The 19,793-nt window shown below is 44.1% G+C and overlaps 2 protein-coding genes across 11 annotated transcripts in view; both read left to right on the top strand.

Moving 5' to 3' along the window:
• The window catches only part of cngb1a (cyclic nucleotide gated channel subunit beta 1a), a 69,168-nt gene extending 57,710 nt beyond the window's left edge, over positions 1-11,458 (top strand). For 4 of the 10 annotated variants that reach the window (XM_038304492.1, XM_038304496.1, XM_038304495.1 and 1 more), the window contains 16 exons: positions 1,467-1,562; positions 1,642-1,790; positions 2,048-2,257; positions 4,390-4,598; positions 4,687-4,737; positions 4,881-4,967; positions 5,043-5,107; positions 5,370-5,492; positions 6,441-6,582; positions 6,701-6,860; positions 8,278-8,375; positions 8,466-8,549; positions 8,630-8,748; positions 8,855-9,001; positions 9,746-9,935; positions 10,127-11,451. In XM_038304492.1, the coding sequence (XP_038160420.1) occupies positions 1,467-1,562; positions 1,642-1,790; positions 2,048-2,257; positions 4,390-4,598; positions 4,687-4,737; positions 4,881-4,967; positions 5,043-5,107; positions 5,370-5,492; positions 6,441-6,582; positions 6,701-6,860; positions 8,278-8,375; positions 8,466-8,549; positions 8,630-8,748; positions 8,855-9,001; positions 9,746-9,935; positions 10,127-10,357 (2,161 nt within the window). In that variant the 3' untranslated portion in view covers positions 10,358-11,451. Of the gene's footprint in view, positions 1-1,466; positions 1,563-1,641; positions 1,791-2,047; positions 2,258-4,389; positions 4,599-4,686; positions 4,738-4,880; positions 4,968-5,042; positions 5,108-5,369; positions 5,493-6,440; positions 6,583-6,700; positions 6,861-8,277; positions 8,376-8,465; positions 8,550-8,629; positions 8,749-8,854; positions 9,002-9,745; positions 9,936-10,126 lie in introns of all 10 variants that reach the window. The other 6 variants (XM_038304498.1, XM_038304494.1, XM_038304493.1 and 3 more) reach the window with 3 other exon arrangements.
• Positions 11,459-15,052: 3,594 nt separating this feature from the next.
• kifc3 (kinesin family member C3) overlaps positions 15,053-19,793 on the top strand; it is a 51,744-nt gene continuing 47,003 nt past the window's right edge. The window contains exon 1 of the mRNA XM_038304485.1: positions 15,053-15,213. Coding sequence (XP_038160413.1) covers positions 15,148-15,213 — 66 coding nt within the window. The 5' untranslated portion in view covers positions 15,053-15,147. The remainder of the gene's footprint in view (positions 15,214-19,793) is intronic.

Genomic DNA, 19,793 nt, shown 5'->3' with positions numbered 1-19,793 from the left:
GATGACAGACCGGTCCCTGGGATGACAGACCGGTCCCTGGGATGACAGACCGGTCCCTGGGATGACAGACCGGTTGTGTTTGTCTTCTTGGAAAAATGGCAAAGTGGAGGATGAGAGGATTGTTACCCTGTTAACAGCATTTAATTTAGGGACAAGCTAAAAGTCCAGCTGTCGGAAATATGAACATAAGAACATGTAAATTACAGAGTCGTCTGCATAGAGAATGATTAAATAATGAAAGCCTGGCTTCAGGGGGGCTTCAGGGGGGGGTCCCTGCTCCGCCATACTGGCTGACGTCATGTGCCTCAATGTTTCCGTCATCATGGGGACATAGTGAGTCTTCAGCTGTAAGGAGACGGAGGCTTCGTTTTTCTTTGCTCTGCAGTGTCTGTAACTGTGACTGGTTTAAATTTGCTATTAATATGTTCCAAAGAAGTGAAAAAAGACAATCCACAGGACATTTTTCTTCCCATCCAGGAATCTTTCTCAACTAAAAATGTCTGGATTAGCGTTGAGGTCCAAGCTTTATAGAGTAGCCCAACGAAGCCTTGATATGGCTGAGAAAACATAGAAACTCAACAATAGAAGGTCCACTCCATTGCTAAGGGGTCAGCCTGCAATACTGGCCTATGCCTCTGAAAGGGGAGTGGTCAGGGTCATCGTTGGACTGGCTGAGCTGCTTCCCTGCAGGGCGATGAGGATTGAGACGATAGGAATCAAATATGCTTAAATAATCCTACTATAACTTAACTTCCTTATTTCTGTTGTTTTCTACACAAAGTGAAATTAGTTATAAATCTGTATAGATTTGTTTTTTTTTTATTATATACTGAACAGCTACTTTAACAAAGTAATTAAAAGACACACTATGTTTAATTCCATATAAAATAATAACGCTGTCCCCATAAAAGCTCTGAGGGCCGCAGCGACGTGTTGAGATGAGTGGCGGGAGTTTAGTGAGGTCATGATGACATAAAAAGGCAGCCAACCTAGCATAGCTTATCTATAGAAGCATGGCGAGCCGATAAAATCCCTGCCTAGTTTTCCTTCATCCTGTCCGCATTAACCCAGTGATTTTCTCCCAGTCTGTGCTGTAAAGACGGACATTTAAATGGTTGAAACTAATCTCTATTCATGGTTTTACTTCCATGATTATCCGCCTCTGATGGAAGCTTAGCATAGAGAAGCTGGAAGCTCCTCCATGAACAGATCTTTTGAAGTGAAGCATTTTTCACTAAAAGGATATGACATAAAAATGTTTAGAAGAAGCAGAGTGTAGAAAAAAAGCATCACATAGATCCAGTTTATGCAGTTTATCAATAAAATAAATGTGATTTTGGGGTGAACTACACTAAACTTCTAGGTGTTCTAGGTCCTACTTCCCAAAGCTCTTTTCTGCCTGTATAGTCAGAGAATCTATGGGAGATGAAGATAAATTATCTGCTTGATGCGTTTTTCTCCACCAGAGCTGATCTGTCTGCAGGCGAGGATGATGAGGAGCTACTGAAGGTGGATTTGAAGACCTGGTCAAGTCAGGGAGACCTGCTGACTGCAGACGACGAGTAAGAAATACGAAAAAAAAAAATAGATTCCTCCTCCGGCTCTGTCTGTTATCCTCATCATCATCCTCTGCTCCTGCAGGATGCGTCCTCTCTCTGCCGCCAGCATCGGCAGCGTTGTGATCCAGGAGCGCCTGAATGAGCTGGTTAAGCTTTTTAAAGGTCGGACTGAGAGACAGAAGGACCGCCTGGTGGATCCGGATGAGTCTGAGGAGGAGAGTCCCTCAGCATGTACGTCACCCTGGATTCAGATTATTTATCTGGAGATCCAGTCACAAAAGCAGTGCCTAGAAAGTTCTGAATTTAACCTGTAGAGAAGAATGCAGGGTCCAGATTATTTCCAAAGGATAAAGAGACTTTACTGCTGTGTAGAAAGTTTGAAGTCTTTTAAAGTTCTAACCCTGTTAGAGGTTAAAGGTTTAATCGATCTGAAACTGAACGCTCAGCTATCAATGCTACCACTGACATTTAAGTCCTGGTCCCTGCAGCTCCTAGCAAAGCTCCACCACCTCCTCCTCCACCGCCTCCTCCAGAAGAAGAGAAGAAGGAAGAAGCAGCAGCGCCAGAAGAAGAGGAAGAGCTGTTCCAGTTTGAGCTCCTGGGGCATCCAGTGAAAATACCCCATCTTCCCCCGATGCCTGACTGGCTGCGAGCTATCCTGGAATATCGCTTTCCCTCCAGCATTGACCCATTCACAGGTGAGAACTTCCTGACCGTACTTCATCAAGATTCCCCTTAGCTTGCTGTTATTGCAAAATGTGTCTGGTTGTGCTCAGTCAAGCTGGGCCTGATTAGCAGAACCAGAACCAGAACCAGGGCTCAGCTTCTGGTGACCTTTCTGACTAATCATGAGGTAAAGGATAAATCCTGATTCTTTAAAACCGGAATCAGAGCTTTATTTGCCAGTTTGCTGGTGAAGGTTCTCAGTCATCCAGATAATAGTCATTCCAAAATATCAGAAATAAAAACACACTGGACTTTATTTTCCAAGTTTGAAGACGTTTGGCTTCCCATCCAGAAAGCGAAGCCATGAAGTCAACGCTGCTCCAAACGTTAGAGTTGAGAAAGCTTTCTGGATGGGAAGCCAAACATCTTCAAACTTGGGAAACAAAGTCCAGAGATTGATTTTGCTTTTTTTAAAACCTTTTTGGAATTTGCAAAGCTTGTTCAGAAAACCATTTGGTTCTTATTGGGTCTCAATGAAAACATTTAAGATATGAATATTTAAAAATCTGCATTTTGTATGTGTTTTACACCAGAGGAAAACTGATTCATCTGGATCCTCTGACTCTTATTCACACGGAACCACCGGAGCAAACGATTATCCCTGCGTTATCCCCGTGTAGAGGCACATTCAGGAGTGAGTTGATGTGCAGGCTGCATAGTGATGGTGTGATCAGGGTGTATAGAACAAACCAAAACTTGCAGTTGACACAAAGCAAATTTCTTGTCAATCCGTGTTTCCTCAGGCAGTAAGGGTCTGGAGGAGGATGTGATGCAGGGTACAGGAGCATAGGGCACACTAAAGGTGTTATCCCAATGTAGAGGGCGACCCTGGGGTGATGCAGAGCAAAGCAGAGTGAGGCAAGCAGAGAGAGGTGAAGAGTCCCACTGCGTCTGAGAAGTAGACGGACCGCTTTTGTGTGCGTTTACATAGCCAAACCCAGTGCAGAAGAAACAAAATATTGTTGGCAAAGGATGAAGTAGGGAATTCTGCCTTGAACGCTCTGGCATTCTTTCTGCCCGCTGGGCTTCTCCAGTGTACAGCCGTCCTCTTTTAATCCTCCACAGTTAGCTTCAAGAGGCTAGCCTCTCCCTGCTCTGGCGCTCTCTGCCCAGCGAGCGTCTCTGATCGGCCTCTGTCCTCCTCCAATCTGCCGCTGTGGTTACTTAGCTCCAGAGGGGGACATGGTCAACTGGTTTTGGTGCTCTCTCTGCTGGTTTTCTTACTCTGATTTCCCTGCTGCTACAGTCTGAGCTCCAGAATATCTTCATACCTTACCTTAAGGTTGCAGGGATCCAGCCACCTCTGGACACCCTGAACTGGGTATAGGACCAGTATAAATACAGTTACACGACTCACTCCGTTAAATCGTTGTCCACCATGTCGAGGTGAAACAGACAACTACCAGACTGAATGCCAAATTTACCGACTGTGAGAATAGCTTTCATTGGCCAGGCACATTTCTGGTACAATGAAAGGCGAGCTGTCAACTGTAAGAATATTTAAAGTAGGAAAGGAGGAAAGAGAAGAGAGAATGTCTCCTTGAACCCCAGTGGGCCTCAGCAGATGGCCGCTCACACTGAGCCTGGTTCTGCTGGAGGTTTCTTCCTGTTCAAAGGGAGTTTTTCCTCTCCACTGTCGCTACAAGCATGCTTAGTGTGAGGGATTGCTGAAGAGTCAATGAGTCGATGCAATCAGCTGGTTTTCCTTAGATAGAAAACTTTGAATCAATCTGACTGGATGATCTGGTTGATCTGGATCTATAAAGTGACCTGAGATGACATGTTGTGAATTGGAGCTATAGAAATAGATTGAATAGAATTTAATTGGAATCCATCTCAGTAACAGTGGAATTCTGTTTCTGTCCCAGAGTAAAATGTTGGTTTTCCATTGTGTCGTTTTATCAAAGATGATTCTGTTCATGAAGTTAGCAGAACATTCCTTATTCTATTGAATATCTGCTTTGCTAAGAGAGATAAAACTGAACTCTCCTGTTTGCTTCATGACCAGACCAGTCCAGTTTCTGCTCCTTGTTTGTGTCCCGGTTGGTTTCCACCATCAAACAGCGTTGAAATAAACTCAGCTTTTCCACACTTCCTCCCTCAGATCTGATCTATGTCATCTGGCTGTTCTTCGTGGTGGCGGCCTGGAACTGGAATGTGTGGCTGATCCCTGTCCGCTGGGCGTTCCCCTATCAGACACCTGAGAACATCCACCTGTGGCTGCTGATGGACTACACCTGTGACTTCATCTACATCGCAGACATCCTCATCTTCCAGCCCAGGCTGCAGTTTGTCCGTGGGGGAGACATCGTGGTCCGTAAACAGACAGAGAAAAACGTCTTTCTCATTCTGTCCTTGCATTGCATGCACCTTTAACTGGTTTAACTGGTTTTATTGACAGTGTGATAAAAAGGACATGAGAGAACATTACATGACCACTGAGAGGTTCAAGGTGAGAACAAGTTTGTCTCTATCGTCTCTTTTATCTTCTTTGCTTATTGCTATTTAAAGTAAATCTCCTGAATCGGTAAATTAGGGCATTCTTAGTAGTTTGGTTGTGATCCACTGAGCAGACGGCTTAATGTTTGGTTCCAGATGGATGTCATCAGTCTATTTCCCATGGAGATATTATACTACTTCACTGGGGTGAACTCTCTGCTTAGATTCCCTCGTCTGCTGAAGGTGAGATCATTTCCTTTTGCTTTATTTGGTTCAAAATGTCCAGATAAAGATTTCTCAGTGTTGCTTCTCTTCCAGTACATGGTGTTCTTTGAGTTCAACGACAGAATGGAGGCCGTGATGAAGAAGGCCTACATCTACAGGTGAGGAACCAGAGAAATCCAAAACTCATCCATCTATCCTTTTTCCTTTAGCCCACTTGACTCTTATTTAATCACCTCTTGCAAGGCTCTGTGACGCTTTTATGTCAGTTAGATCACAAGAACCAAGAAGATCTTAATTAGCAACCATGATCTGAAAGCTTAAATACCCAGAAGGAAAATCCTTTAGGAACCCCAGCAGCTGTTACCTGCTGTACCTTTTCTTCAAACGTGTCCCATTGTTTCACCTGTTGTTGTGTGTCAGGGTAATTCGGACCTCTACCTACCTGCTGTACTCTCTGCACATCAACGCCTGTCTCTTCTACTGGGGCTCCGACTATGAAGGCCTTGGATCCACCAAATGGGTCTACGATGGAAGAGGCAACGCGTAAGACCGTCTGCAGCGATGAGCTTCTGCTTTTTTCATTCAGTTATTCAAGCATTGGGTCACACATCCCAATATCTACGACAAATACAGAAACCCAGGAGTTCCTGAATGTGTGCGATTAGACCAAACGATTAACAATGAGGTCACATTTCTTCACCCGAACACTTCATCAAACCATTTTTATAATAAAGAGATATTTATTCATCAATTCTGCCTAACACTGAAAAAACCCACTTTGACTCTAGCTTAAGGTTTGAGGAATGAAACAATAAAAATTTTGATAGTTTCTGAGATGTTCATTTGTGATAGCGTATAGGGGCATGCCAAAAAAATGAAAAATCAAACCACTGGACTTTGTTTCCAAGTTTAAAGACGTTTCTCTTCCCATCCACAAAGCTCTCTTAATGAAAAATGACAGAAATATTAGAATCAGATTCTGATATCAGAAATACTTTAATAGTGTTGAGTTCCAGGTTTTATACAGTATTCCAACAAAGCCTTGTTTTTGCTTAGAAATAATTAAAATTGAACCGGACAAACGGGTCCCCCCCTTTGGAATGGGGGTTGGTTTGGCTTCTTTGTTAGCCTGCAATGCCCCATACCTGTCTATGTCTCTGAAAGGGAGCGTATAGGGGCATGTATTGGGACAACACTAAGCTTCATCTTCTTCCTAACCGTTTAGCTGATGGTAAAAACACCACATCAAGTAAAACCTGAAGATCTTCTCCAGCCACAAAACAGGCCTAAATCAGACATTAGCTTAGCTTTCCTGACAATGTTTGGACACCTATCCAGCAGTCGTTGTTAAGTCTCTGCTCGCATTAGAGCTCCAGCGATTTAAGCCTATTTTGTGCTTACCGTGACCCAAATGAAGACGAAGACACAATGAAGATGTTCTGGCTTGTTTTTGGACTTCCTGTCAGTGATGAGAGGATTTCATGTTTACAGTTACATCCGCTGTTACTACTTCGCTGTAAAGACGCTAATCACCATCGGCGGACTGCCAGACCCAACAACTGTCTTTGAGATCTGCTTCCAGCTCATCAATTACTTTGTGGGCGTGTTTGCTTTCTCCATCATGATCGGTCAGGTTGGTCCAACAACAAACTGTTTAGGAGTTCTGGTTCTGTTTTGACGGGTTGGTTTGGGGAGTATTTTCTTACATTAATCTTGGCTCACTTGTTTTTGGTTTGATTTCTCCGTCACAGATGAGAGATGTAGTCGGAGCAGCAACAGCGGGTGAAAATTACTACCGGGCCTGTATGGACAGCACTGTCAAGTATATGAACTCCTACAACATCCCCAGAGAAGTCCAGAACCGCATCAAGACTTGGTACGACTACACCTGGAAGATCCAGGGCATGCTGGGTAAGCAGCAGAACGGAGATACTGAAAACAAGAAGGCAATCCAGAAAGTTCTGAACAACTGTCCATGATGAGCATCGAAGTTCGAGACAATCAGGCAATGATAATCTAAACCTCAGTTTTCAGGCAGTGAGTCCCGTATCACTATACCCATGGAGGGGTAATTTTTGCAGAACTAGACGGTTCTGTTGCATTCAGGCAGGTTTATGTCAGTTTATTTTCTTTCTATGGTATCAGATAGTCATCGTATTCTTCAGGAAGCAGTTTCTATGATGTTGCACTAATCAGGAGGCATTCAGTCTCCCTGAAGACCTCCTCACAATGGACCAATAGTTCACCATATGACAGAAAGACTACATGGTTTTCTGGGTGCTTTTAGAAACCCAGGTGATGGTGCAGGTTATCTGAGCATTAGAAACAAGACTAGACTTCCTGTGGGGAAGTATTGGTGCGGCCATCATGGCCCCGGGTGGAGTTTAAAGACACCAGAGGCAGGTGCTCCACCCATGTGGATTCCGGCATGCACAGATGTGACTTGGTCAGGACCGGAACAGTTCATTATGAACATCATGATGTTCTAGAAATTTTACAGACAGATTGTATGTGTTCTTAGCATTCTGCCTCATAGTCTTATAACCCTACAGCCAATAGGTTGGTGTCATGTGGCTACATCAAACAATCCATGCAACCACAAAGCTATAAATGCCAGGCTAACAGGTTTAGGCAGAACATCTTAGCCAAGGGGTGATGGTGGTGGAGCTCTGGTATGTAGGAGATTGGACTAAACATCTATTAAGTTGGTAACTAAGCAAATAGGAGCAACATAATTGCTTTCTTCCTGAAGTAGCTTCAGTTTTGTTTTTGTTTTTTTCATCTGATCTGGCCTCAATCTTGGGGCGACGGTGGCACCGGATGCCGAAGGTTGCCCTGCAACCGTAGGGTTGTTGGTTTTAAGCCCCAGCTCTGGCTTCTAGTGTCACTGTGTCCTTGGGAAGACACTTTACCTGCATTTCCTACTGATGGCGGTTAGAGGGCCCGGTGTACGGCAGCCTCACTTCTGTCAGTGGAAATTTAGTTTGCCACAATCAGTGTGTCAGTGTGTGAGTTAATGGGAGAATGACTTAATTTGATGAAAAGCACTTTGGTCAAGTCTCCTGATTTGATAAAGTGCTATATAAGTACAACCCAAGCCAATCTGCCAGAAAGGCGAGAGAAATCTAATATGGAGGGATCCCACCTGAAGAAACCACTCTGCTTTAGCTTCCATTCTCTGCTGACAGAGCTGCCAGGATCCTGAAAGCAAAGGAAACCTACAGTATTATGATCTCTGACAAATCTAGAGAGACCGTAGGGTGAGGATAAACGTCAACAGCGTTCCTGAACGCCCCATGGTGAGTTCATGGTGACTGTGTGTTTCCAGATGAACAGGAGCTGCTGATTCAACTACCTGCTAAAATGAGGCTGGACATTGCTGTAGACGTCAACTACTCCATCGTCAGCAAAGTGGCACTTTTTCAGGTGAGAAACTAAGAACCGCTGGACCAGCGTCAAACAGCTGCTACAGAGAACAGCCGAGCATGAAAATCTGGCCGTGTTTGTGTCTTGCAGGGCTGCGACAGGCAGATGGTGTTCGACCTGTTGACCAGGCTGAAGTCTGTTGTGTACCTGCCTGGAGACTTTGTGTGTAAAAAGGTCAGAGCTCATCTTCTGTGTTGGTTTGGGAGCTTCTGCTGAGCTGAACGTGGCACTGAAATGGCGTCCGTGTGTTTCAGGGGGAGATTGGAAGGGAGATGTATATCATCAAGCAAGGGGAAGTTCAGGTGGTTGGCGGTCCTGACCTGCAGACCGTGTTCGTCACCATCAGAGCTGGCTCTGTGTTCGGAGAGATCAGGTCAGAAACTCTGCAGACTCACAGAAAGGCTTAAAGACTGCAGATAAAATTTGAGTTTAAAGTTTGCTGATCAATATCCTGACAGACTTTCTCTCTGATTGGTTAGTCTGCTAGCCGGGGGTGGGGGAAACCGGAGAACAGCCAACGTGAAGGCTCATGGATTCGCCAACCTCTTCATTCTGGATAAGAAGGACCTGGCAGAGATCCTGGTCCATTATCCCGAGTCCCAGAAACTCCTGCGAAAGAAGGCCAAGTAAGATCCGGGGACACCAAACTGGACCTGGTTCTGTGATGTGATTGGTTACTATTGATGGGGGTTAAAGAGAAGCTTGGTTCTCATTTGGGTTTTATTACTTTATAAAATATTAGTTTGAATATTTTATCATACAATGCAGAAGACATCAGTTTGATCCTTGAAGGTCTACCGGAACAGCAAATGAACCTCAGGAAATGTGAGGTCACAGTGGCTCATTGGTTGGACAGTTTAGATGATGTCACACAGCATCATCAGATCCGGTCATTGTACTTCCTGGTTCTGTCTCTTAAAGCTCACAGAGACCGAAGCGTTTAATGTGATTAGTTTGACGGATTCATTAGTGACGCCCTGTGTGGATCAGACTCAGCATCACCCGCCGCAGGTTCTAGAAGACGTAGAGGGACATATCAGCGGGTCAGAGCCACCAGAGTCCAAAGGAAGCGGACGATTTGGCAAACTTCTATAAAAGTTCTGGATTCCAGCCTCAGACATTTATACTGGTTTCCTCCGTTCTCCTTCCTGTGTCTGATGTGTCCTCGACAGGATTACTCCCATCTCTAATCAGCTCAAGCTGCTCGCTCTACTTTGTCCAGGAGAACCAGGTCACATGATCTCTGTGATCCTCCTCAGGTTTTCTGCTCAGTCAGACAGAATGTGACGTCCCACTTTGGGATGCAGACCTTAAACGTGTCGGTTGGACCTCAGTGTGGTCAGGCTTCCTGTCTGCCTCTCTCTGCGCAGGAAAATGCTGACCAAGGACAAGAAGCCGGAGGAGAAGGAGACACGTAAGGAGGCAGCGGAGGTCATCCCGCCCCGACCAGACACCCCCAAACTGTTCAAGGCTGCTCTGAAGGTGACGGAGCAGGCGGGCATTGAGGGGACCTTCGCCAAGCTGAAGAAGGTCTACAAACCATCTGAGGCCCAAACAGAGGTACAGGAGTTTAAGGAGGGGAGGAAAGGAAGGAGGATAGGAAGCTTAACAATCGATAAAGAGAAATAAGTGACATGAGGAGAAGTTATTGTCAGGTCTATGGGGGGGTGTTATCTTGCTCTTTCCTCTTTATGGAATTGTTGAGTTTTAACCAAATAACTGCCTCCTCTCCTCCATCTGTGTTTAATCAGGCTCCTCCCCCAATCTCTCCGGTCCCGCCCCCTTCTCCGATGCACCGCCGCTCTCCGGTCCCCCGGAGCCCGGCTCCAGAGGACAGAGACGAGTCTGTGGCAGAGACAGCGGACAGCTCCGTCATCATCAGGATGACGCCACGCAAGGAAGGGGAGGAGCTTCTGACTGTGGAGGTGACAGCAGAAGCAGCGAAGAAGGAGACGAAAGAGGAGACGAAAAAAGAGGATTAATGAATCAAATTCAGCACTTTTTAATTTTTTGCTTTTCTTCATCACCATTTGAGTTTGTTTGGGAAACTGCAGCAGCGCATGGCCACATGTGACACGCCTGAATGAGGGGCTTCTGCTCCCCCAGGAAGACAAAACATCCTATTAGGAGCCGTGATGAAAGAAACTCCATTTCCCAGAGTTCCTTGCAGCTTTAACATAATGCTTCCTTCACTGAACTGAAGCTTCTAGATGCAGCGCTGTGTTGTGAGAGGATGATTGATCTGCTCCGTAGCTCCAACAAACATAAAGCTTTCAGTTACAGTTTCTTTGGAAAAAATATTTTTAAAATTGTTTCTGACTCATCTATGTCTCTGAGGGATGAACTTGCTTATGACTTGAAATTCTGTTAAACTGTAAACTGATGGCCATTGTTCTGACTAGCAGCCATGAAGGTCAATAAATATCCAGAAACAAAAAGCAGACATTTGTATGTTTCAGGGTGATTCTAACTGTTTTCCAGTTGTAGCCTCTAGGGGGCGCCATTTATCCTTTTCTCTCTATTTCCATCTTTGCCACCTTTACATCCAACACTATTCAGCTATAAGGAATTACTGAGTCTGAAAAATATTCCCCAATATGAAAAATGTCCAGTTTTATTGGAGCTCTGTGTTTCTAAAAGATTAAACATGCAGCTTTGTTAAAGTTTGCTGTTTGAGCAGAAAGCATCTCCTAGATGTTTTTATTAGGATGAATCCCTGAACTTAGAGCTTCAGGAAACAGGAAGGGCTCGCTGTTCCGCTCAGAGCTGCAGAGGAAACATGGACAAACTAGGAAAGGAGGAAAAGATAAACAACCTGGAACAGGAAGCTGCTGATTAGTGGGAGAGAAGAAGACTGAGGAGCTGCTTTAATCATGGCTTTGTCTGCAAGGGTTTCTGGCTGTGCTGGAAAAAAAACACAAGCTTCTGATGACTAATAAGGTCGTTAATCATCAGGCATTCGTTAATAAACTGTTTATAAACTGGTTATTCTCTGCAGAGCTCAGGATGGCACACTGGGAAAAGATCCAGGTCTTTGATAGAACTCGGTTTCCCAGAGTTCAGCTCTACAGCTATGGAGTGAACTTTGTTTCAGTATTGTTGCAAGAAAAAAACACATTTTGCAAAGGAAAAAAAAGTGCAATTCAGAAACTAAACTTTGAAAAAAAATGTTAATGAAAAAAATGTTTTGAAAGTAGGATGGATATTAGGGCCAGGGTAAAGATTTTTTTTTCTTCTATTTAGAGGATAAAGTTAAGTTACAAGAATAAAGTCGTAAAATTACAAAAATAAAGTGGTAATATTACGGAAAAAAAAGTCACAACGAGAGTAGTCATAAAATTACGGGAATTAAGTCATAATATTAACAGAATAGTCCAAAATTTACGGGAAACCAGTAGTATTTTATGACAGCTCTCAGAAGAATCCCTTCTTCCCTAAAATGAGGAATGTGGAGCATCATGGGAAGTTCTACTTTAGCATCGGTTTGACGAATTAGGAAATCTTTAAACTGGGCAGGATGTCAAAGTGGACTCTGGCTGCTGATTGGTGGAGCGGGTCGGCCATCATCTGCTGGGCGGAGCTCCAAGCTTTCTTTTCTTGTGGTATGATGACTTTATCCTAGTAATATTACGACTTTATCCTAGTAATATTACGACTTTATCCTAGTAATATTACGACTTTATTCTCGTAATGTCACGAATTTATTCTCGGAATATCACAAGTTTATTCTCATAATATTACGACTTTATTCTCGGAATATTACAAGTTTATTCTCGTAATGTGATGACTTTATTCTCGCAATAGTACGACTTTATTCTCAAAATATTACAAGTTTATTCTCGCATTGTTACAACTTTATCCCCGGAACATTACAAGTTTATTCTCGTAATATTATGACTTTATTCTCGTAATGTTATGACTTTATCCTCAGAGTATTACAAGTTTATTCTCGTAATGTTACGACTTTATTCTCGCAATAGTACAACTTTATTCTCAAAATATTACAAGTTTATTCTCGCATTGTTACAACTTTATGCTCGGAACATTACAAGTTTATTCTTGTAATGTTATCACTTTATTCTCGCAATGTTACGACTTTATTCTCGCAATAGTACGACTTTATTCTCAAAATATTACAAGTTTATTCTCGCATTGTTACAACTTTATTCTCGGAACATTACAAGTTAATTCTCGTAATATTATGACTTTATTCCCGTAACTTTATCCTCAGAGTATTAATAGTTTATTCTTGTAAAGTTACGACTTTATTCTCAAAATATTACAAGTTTATTCTCATAATGTTACAACTTTATTCTCGCAATATTACGACTTTATCCTCAGAGTATTAATAGTTTATTCTTGTAATATTACGACTTTATTCTCAGAGTATTAATAGTTTATTCTTGTAATATTACGACTTTATTCTCAAAACAAAAAAAAAATCTCTAACCCGGCCCTAATACTTAGTACTACAACAACCAGTTTCAGAAAGAAAACTTGGAGCTCCGCCCAGAAGATGATGTCAGACCAGCTCCACCAATCAGCAACCAGAGTCCACTTTGACATCCTGCCCAGTTTGATGCTGCCGCTAAAAGATTTCCTGATTCGTCAAACCGATGCTAAAGTAGAACTTCCAATTCAATTCAGTTTATTTATATAGCGCCAAATTCACAACACATGTCATCTCAAGGCACTTTACAGTTCAACCAGATCATCCAGTCAGATGATTCAAAGTTTTCTATCTAAGGAAAACCAGCTGATTGCATCGACTCATTGACTCTTCAGCAATCCCTCACACTAAGCATGCTTGTAGCGACAGTGGAGAGGAAAAACTCCCTTTGAACAGGAAGAAACCTCCAGCAGAACCAGGCTCAGTGTGAGCGGCCATCTGCTGAGGCCGACTGGGGTTCAAGGAGACAGAAGCAGACATAGAAAAAGAAGCATAGATACAAAAGGCAACTGTCAACCAGCTCCACAGGCGGCCCCGTCCAGGAAACACACAGCCAGGCAGACGAGCTCCGAGCCAGCTCCCATGTCAGAGGATGAAGAGAGCACATCCAGTTAGTCACAGTCAGAGAAACAGGACTACACTGGAAAACAGGCCGATCTCCAACATCAACATCTCCAACATCTAACTTCCCATGATGCTCCACATTCCTCATTTTAGGGAAGAAAGATCTTCTTCTGAGAGCTACTGGTTTCTCGTTACAACTTTATTCTCGAAATAGAAAAAAAATCCCCTGGATCCTCGCTCTTTTTGGCCCTCATGTCCCTCCGTTGTCTCACAAACTTGCCCTCACTTCCTCACCGCCTCGGCCGTATCTAGACCCACAGCTAGTTCCTGATTGGCCCTCTGGCGTTGTGGCGTGGAATAACATAGCGCAGACCACGCTTCAATACTGGGCAGAAATCAAAAATATCTGCGACACGCTCACTGCGACACACTGCTGGGGGAGGATAACCAGGCCTTTAGGCCTGTTTTTTTGGTTGCCACAAACTGAATAACCAATAATTTACACAGGCAACAATAATGGGACAGAATTAACTCCATAAATGTCTCCCTTTAGAACCAGCCTGGAGTTCTGCAGCGACTGAAATGATCTCTGAAGGTTCCTCTGATTCATCTGATTATGAATGATTATAGAAGCTGCAGACACTGATAGAGCAAAGATACTCTGAATAAAGTGACTGTCTGATCTGAACCCGTCGCAGCTCTGATTAAACCTGAGAATGATTCCATGATTAATCGGATTATTACTCTGCCATAGTGGTAATAATAAAACTCTCTCATACTCTGGTTGGTCTGCAGAGGTTTGTAAGCCTGTAGGTCGTCCTTGCAGAGGAACTCTGAGCTCCTCCAGTGTCTGCAGCAGAACTTTTCTAGGTTTTCTGCCAACAGTCAGAGAGATAAAAGAGGCTGTTTGTGTTCTGAGGACTGATATGAAGGAGCTGCAGCTGACTGGACGTCCTGAGAACACAAGCAGACTGAAACAGTTCCAGGAGAAAACACGCAGGTCAGAATCACATTCTCAAAGTGTTTTTATTCCTCTAGAAATAAGAAATTAGAGCCTGAGAACAGAACTCCCACCAGGGTACGGTGGGCGGAGCCTGCAGCTGTCTCACCTGGACAGGTAGGCGCTGCAGATGGAAGCAGCAGCAGATCTTCATCCATAAAGGAGCTGAGATCAGTTCCTAAGAGACAGAAACAAGGTTTCCATGAACAGGTGGATCATCCAGAGTTAGAAAGAGAATAAAATAAAACTTAATGTTTTCTAAAAGTCTGCTGCATTCAGGTTCCATTAATTAAGAGCAGAGCTTTTAACATTAAACAGTTTAAATTATCAGCTTTGTTTAGATGTTGGAAAAACATGATCAAGATTCATGAAACTTTTTAAAGTAAATGACGTAGATTAGACAAAAAAACTGTGAAAATGTTCGAGAATTCATTAGAAAATGAAAGTTTATCTTTAAAGCGACATTATTTTAACAGCATTTTAGCTTTTATTGTTTCGCATCCGGAAACTTCTGGTCTGTTTAGAGGCTTTTATGTAACTTCGCACAAACTTCTGGTTCAAACTTCTTTATTATTTAATCCTTTTATTGTTTGTCACGTGACCCAGAGCTGCGACCCGCCCTCATTTCTATAACAGCGCCGCTTTATTCCCGCCCTCACTCATTTGTCCGACGGTCTTTGAATTCATCGCCGTCAGTCCCACAGCTGAGCGGCTCAGCGCTCTGAACTCCCGCAAACACCCGCAAACTGACTGATTTTATGCGGGAGCCTCCGTCCGGACAGCGGAGCAGCCAGCGGGAGGAGGAGGAGGAGCAGCAGGAGGAGGTAAGGAGGAAGTTGCAGCTGCTGGGTCTCCGGGTCCTGCGTGGGGCTCCTCCCGCAGATCCAGCAGCTTCCACCGCTTTCATTCGGGACAAAAGCTCGCGGCCTCACCTGCTCAGCTGGGGACCCTCCACGTGTTGGTTTCCATGGAGACGGTGACGGCAGCCCTGCAGCTGTCAGTGAGGGCCCGGTTCAGTTCAAAGGGTTCCGACTGAGTGCTTAGATCTGACCGCTCAGCGGAGGGTTTATGATGCGGAGCAAGAGGCAGGGGCGGATCTAGACCAAGTATACCAGGGGGGCCAGGAGGGGCCCGGCCCAGAAAAACATCAAATAAAAAACGGAGCAAGAGATTCAAATATATAAAGAGACCTGCATGAAGTGAAATTTCTATTTAATTAGGTTTAATTAAAATTCTATGTCTTATTAAGTCAACATACATTCAGAATTTAGGAATTTTACATATTTTTTACTTAATTTAAAGTCGTAGGGAAGCGGCCGTTCCAACCGTTGCATTCCTGAATTCTCCCAGTGGCGCCCGACTTTACACCAGTGAATAAAGTGAATGTGATTGGTCCATTATCAAGGGGGCGGGATTGTTGTGGCAGAAGGTTCGCAAGCAAGTTTGGTTGTGGCCGGTTTGTGGGAAGCATCTTGCTAACCAGTTAGCATCTTAGCGCTAGCAGGTTCCCAATGGGAAATTCCATTGGGACCAAGTAGCACTAAATTGGTGACTTAGAAACGACGCTGTCAGGGAACGCTATGGACAGCGGAAACATGCAAGAGGAGGAGAGTTTAGTGTCGGAGGTCGTGGATGAGTCTCCTCCGTCATCCATTTTTTATTTAGAGGAGGAAAGCGGGGACGAAGATGTTGTGGAAGAGGACGCCAGGGCGGCAGAAGCTTGGTTTGGTGTAGAAGGCTTCCAGCCGTACATGTTTGAGCCCTTGCCTCGCAACGCTGCCAGTTCTGTTAGCTCTACGCCTGCCGAAGACACAGACCAATAAAGCCTTATTATCACCTTATTGTTTTTTAAATAATTAGTAAAACAGAATTTGTAAAGAAATAAATGAAATAGATCTACAAATTCCGGTTTTTAACACTTTTAGCCCATTTTCTGTAGTGTCCAGGATGAAATTGAATGATCGACACCAAAATTTTGACAATTGGTCCTGTCTCTGCTATTTGGCTCATGCAGAATCCCCCCCTGGCTGCTTCAGAATGGCTAGCATAGAGCATGTCCGATAATGTCCTTAAAACAACCTTAAACGTTCTTTTTTTAAAATATGCTACTCATCGGGTCGTCAGCGCTGTTCAATGACGTTCCAAAAAAAGTTTCGTAAAGAAAAAACGTTCCTGTAGTGTTTTATTTAGCATTTTGTAAATCCCATTGAGTTCTGTTGGAATAGTCAATATCCCTCCGCCACCGGAAACGGAAATGGGGCCTGTTTACACAGTTGTAGTCTTTTCGCAAGGCCCAAGTGTTTCTGCTTCACTCTGTGTACTCCGACGTCGAGGTGCTAACGTCTCTGTTAAACACTTTAAAAAACTCTGAAAATGGAATACGAAAGGTGGATTCTTCTCCTACACAGTGGTCCTACATTCCCAAAGTATAGAGACATTGTCACCAACTAGTGGTCTGGAGTGTGAAACGCTTCAGATTCGAACCGGAAGTTTATAAGCGTTTGTGATGTATCGGAAAAAATAGTTCTGGGATTTACAAAATGCTAAATAAAACAACACAGGAACGGTTTTTCTTCACGAAACTTTTTTTGGAACGTCATTGAACAGCGCTGACGACACGGTGAGTAGCATATTTAAAAAAAGAACGTTTAAGGTTGTTTTAAGGACATTATCGGACATGCACTATGGAAGCCATTCTGAAGCAGCCAGGGGGGGATTCTGCATGAGCCAAATAGCAGAGACAGGACCAAGTGTCAAAATTTTGGTGTCGATCATTCGATTTCATCCTGGACACTACAGAAAATGGGCTAAAAGTGTTAAAAACCGGAATTTTCCTTTAATACAACTATTCCTTATTTATTTACATTAATTATGTTTTTGATAAAAATCCTTTGGCTAAAATGCCATCAGAACGCTGATAATATTCAGTGTGTCTCAGCCCCCCCCCTTCAGTGTCCACCATATTGGATCAGTCCATTTGCTGCACATGTTCAGAAAGGTCCAAACAGACAGCAGCAAACCATTTGAAAACAAACCATGCAAAGAGCAGTGTTGCCAACTTAGCGCTTTAGTCGCTATATTTAGCCACTTTTCAGACCCCTCTAGCACTTTGATTTCTAAAAAGACTTTGGAGACAACATCTAAAAGCAGCGAACTCTGCTCTCCAGAGCGAGTAGATTGGTAACCCCGCCTCCTGCTCTCCTCTATCTTGTCTGCTGTCATGATTCATGCAGCTATTATTTCATCCAAATGGAAAATGGAGAACAGATAAGCAGATCATGGCTTGTCTACAGTGAAAAGAAGGACTGGGTTATTTACTTTGGCCTTTTTGGAAACACAGGAAGGAGCAATCAGCTAAGTGAGCTTAGTGCTTGGAAACAATCTTTCATTCCTTTAGAGACAGCATGAAAAGTCAGCTGAGTACAAAACATAGAGAGGAAAACAAGAAGAAAAGGGACAAGAAGAGAGGGACACAACCCAGAACAGATAATGGATGTCTATTCTATTAACATTTCTACATCTGGAGAATGGGGCTGTTCTATGCCTTCTCCATTCAGAGGGGCCCCTGCCTGTCTTCGCCTAGGGACCCAGATTTCCTAAATCCGCCCCTGCTACTGGTAATGAAGCCCGTCTCTCATTCAGCACTTTGGACCCATGTGAGATAAATAACGCTAAATGGTTTCTGTTACGGTTCCAGTGAAGTTAGAACCGGATCCTTTCGGAGTTCCACCTGGACCAGAACTGGGTTTCCTGCAGCTTGATGAAGGGGTCAGACGGGGTCAGAGTCTCACCTGCTAGAGGAGAAATTGATGGATTTAAAAACTATTCCTCTGATTCATTAATATTTCCAATCTGCAACTTTTAATTCCTCCAAAGTAGAATTATTTTAATGCTGCATAGAACTGGGAACACTGGGAACCAGAGCCCTAGATCTGTTGAAAGCATGATGTATGATGAAGGTTCTGTTATCTTGGACATATTATTAAAAGCAACGGGACTGATTGTCTCATTCTTTGCGTTAATAGAACGGGTCCCTAAAGCAACTTTACGTTGACCAACAGTTGATGGAACTGATCTGCTGCTTCATTCATGGTTTGAATGGCGCTCATTCATTAGCAGATATTGCTTTCTCTATTGGCATGATTTATAAAAAAAGTTATGCATGTGTCAATTTAAAAAGAAACCTTTATTAATACGTTGAAGGAAACATTAACATTAGACGGTGGATGGAGGAAGCAGTGAAGCGAGCGCCTCAGGTGATCTGAAAATGGCTGCTGGAGGCAATGATGAATATAGGCGTATATTCTGCTGTACAATGAGGCCTACGATTCCGTTCTTTACTGGAGGATTGAACCTATGCTGTTTCCCAGGATGCACTGCTTTCAGTGGTAACTAGGCGACTGCCAGAGAGGAACCAGAGAAACTTATCAGATCCAATCAGCCCCCCCCCCTAGTTGTGTCTGAACAATCGCAGTAGATCTAATCCTCGCATGTCTAAAATCCGGGATAATTTATCCGACTCGTGAGCATCTGGAAATAAATATCTATACCAGGGAGACTTGTTATGTCTGCATATTGCTTCAGGTTAATAGACCACATCAATTAGGCTTTATGCTTCCAAAAACAAAACAGGCATTTATTTTCTCAGGAAATACGTTATTAACCTTTAACACATTATATTTTAGTACGTTTACTATTGTAGGGAGGGAAGAACGTCAATTAGGTCTTTTTAACAAAATAAAATCGAGGGTGACGCGGATGTAGATCTGGATACGCGAATGAGCTGATGGCGCGGGCACGGGACGGATCATTGTGCTTCCGGGACGGATCATTGTGCTTCCGGGACGGATCATCGTGCTTCCGGGACGGATCATCGTGCTTCCGGGACGGATTGGGCTTCCGGGACGTATCGTGCTTCCGCGGGACGTATCGTGCTTCCGGGGGACGTATCGTGCTTCCGGGACGGATCGTGCTTCCGGGGGACGGATCGTGCTTCCGGGGGACGTATCGTGCTTCCGGGGGACGTATCGTTCTTCCGGGACGGATCGTGCTTCCAGGGGACGTATCGTTCTTCCGGGATGGATCGTGCTTCCGGGGGACGTATCGTTTTTCCGGGACGGATCGTGCTTCCGGGGGACGTATCGTTCTTCCGGGACGGATCGGGCTTCCGGGGGACGTATCGGGCTTCCGGGACGGATCGTGCTTCCGGGACGGATCGTGCTTCCGGGGAATGTATCGTTCTTCCGGGACGGATCGTGCTTCCGGGGAATGTATCGTTCTTCCAGGACGGATCGGGCTTCCGGGGGACGGATCGGGCTTCCGGGGGACGGATCGGGCTTCCAGGACGGATCGGGCTTCCCGGGGACGTATCGTGCTTCCGGGGGACGTATCGTTCTTCTGGGAC

Source organism: Cyprinodon tularosa, unplaced genomic scaffold (assembly GCF_016077235.1).
Source record: "Cyprinodon tularosa strain WSP-4 unplaced genomic scaffold, ASM1607723v1 ctg534, whole genome shotgun sequence".
NCBI lineage: Eukaryota > Metazoa > Chordata > Actinopteri > Cyprinodontiformes > Cyprinodontidae > Cyprinodon > Cyprinodon tularosa.
This window is presented reverse-complemented; position numbering and strand designations above follow the sequence as displayed.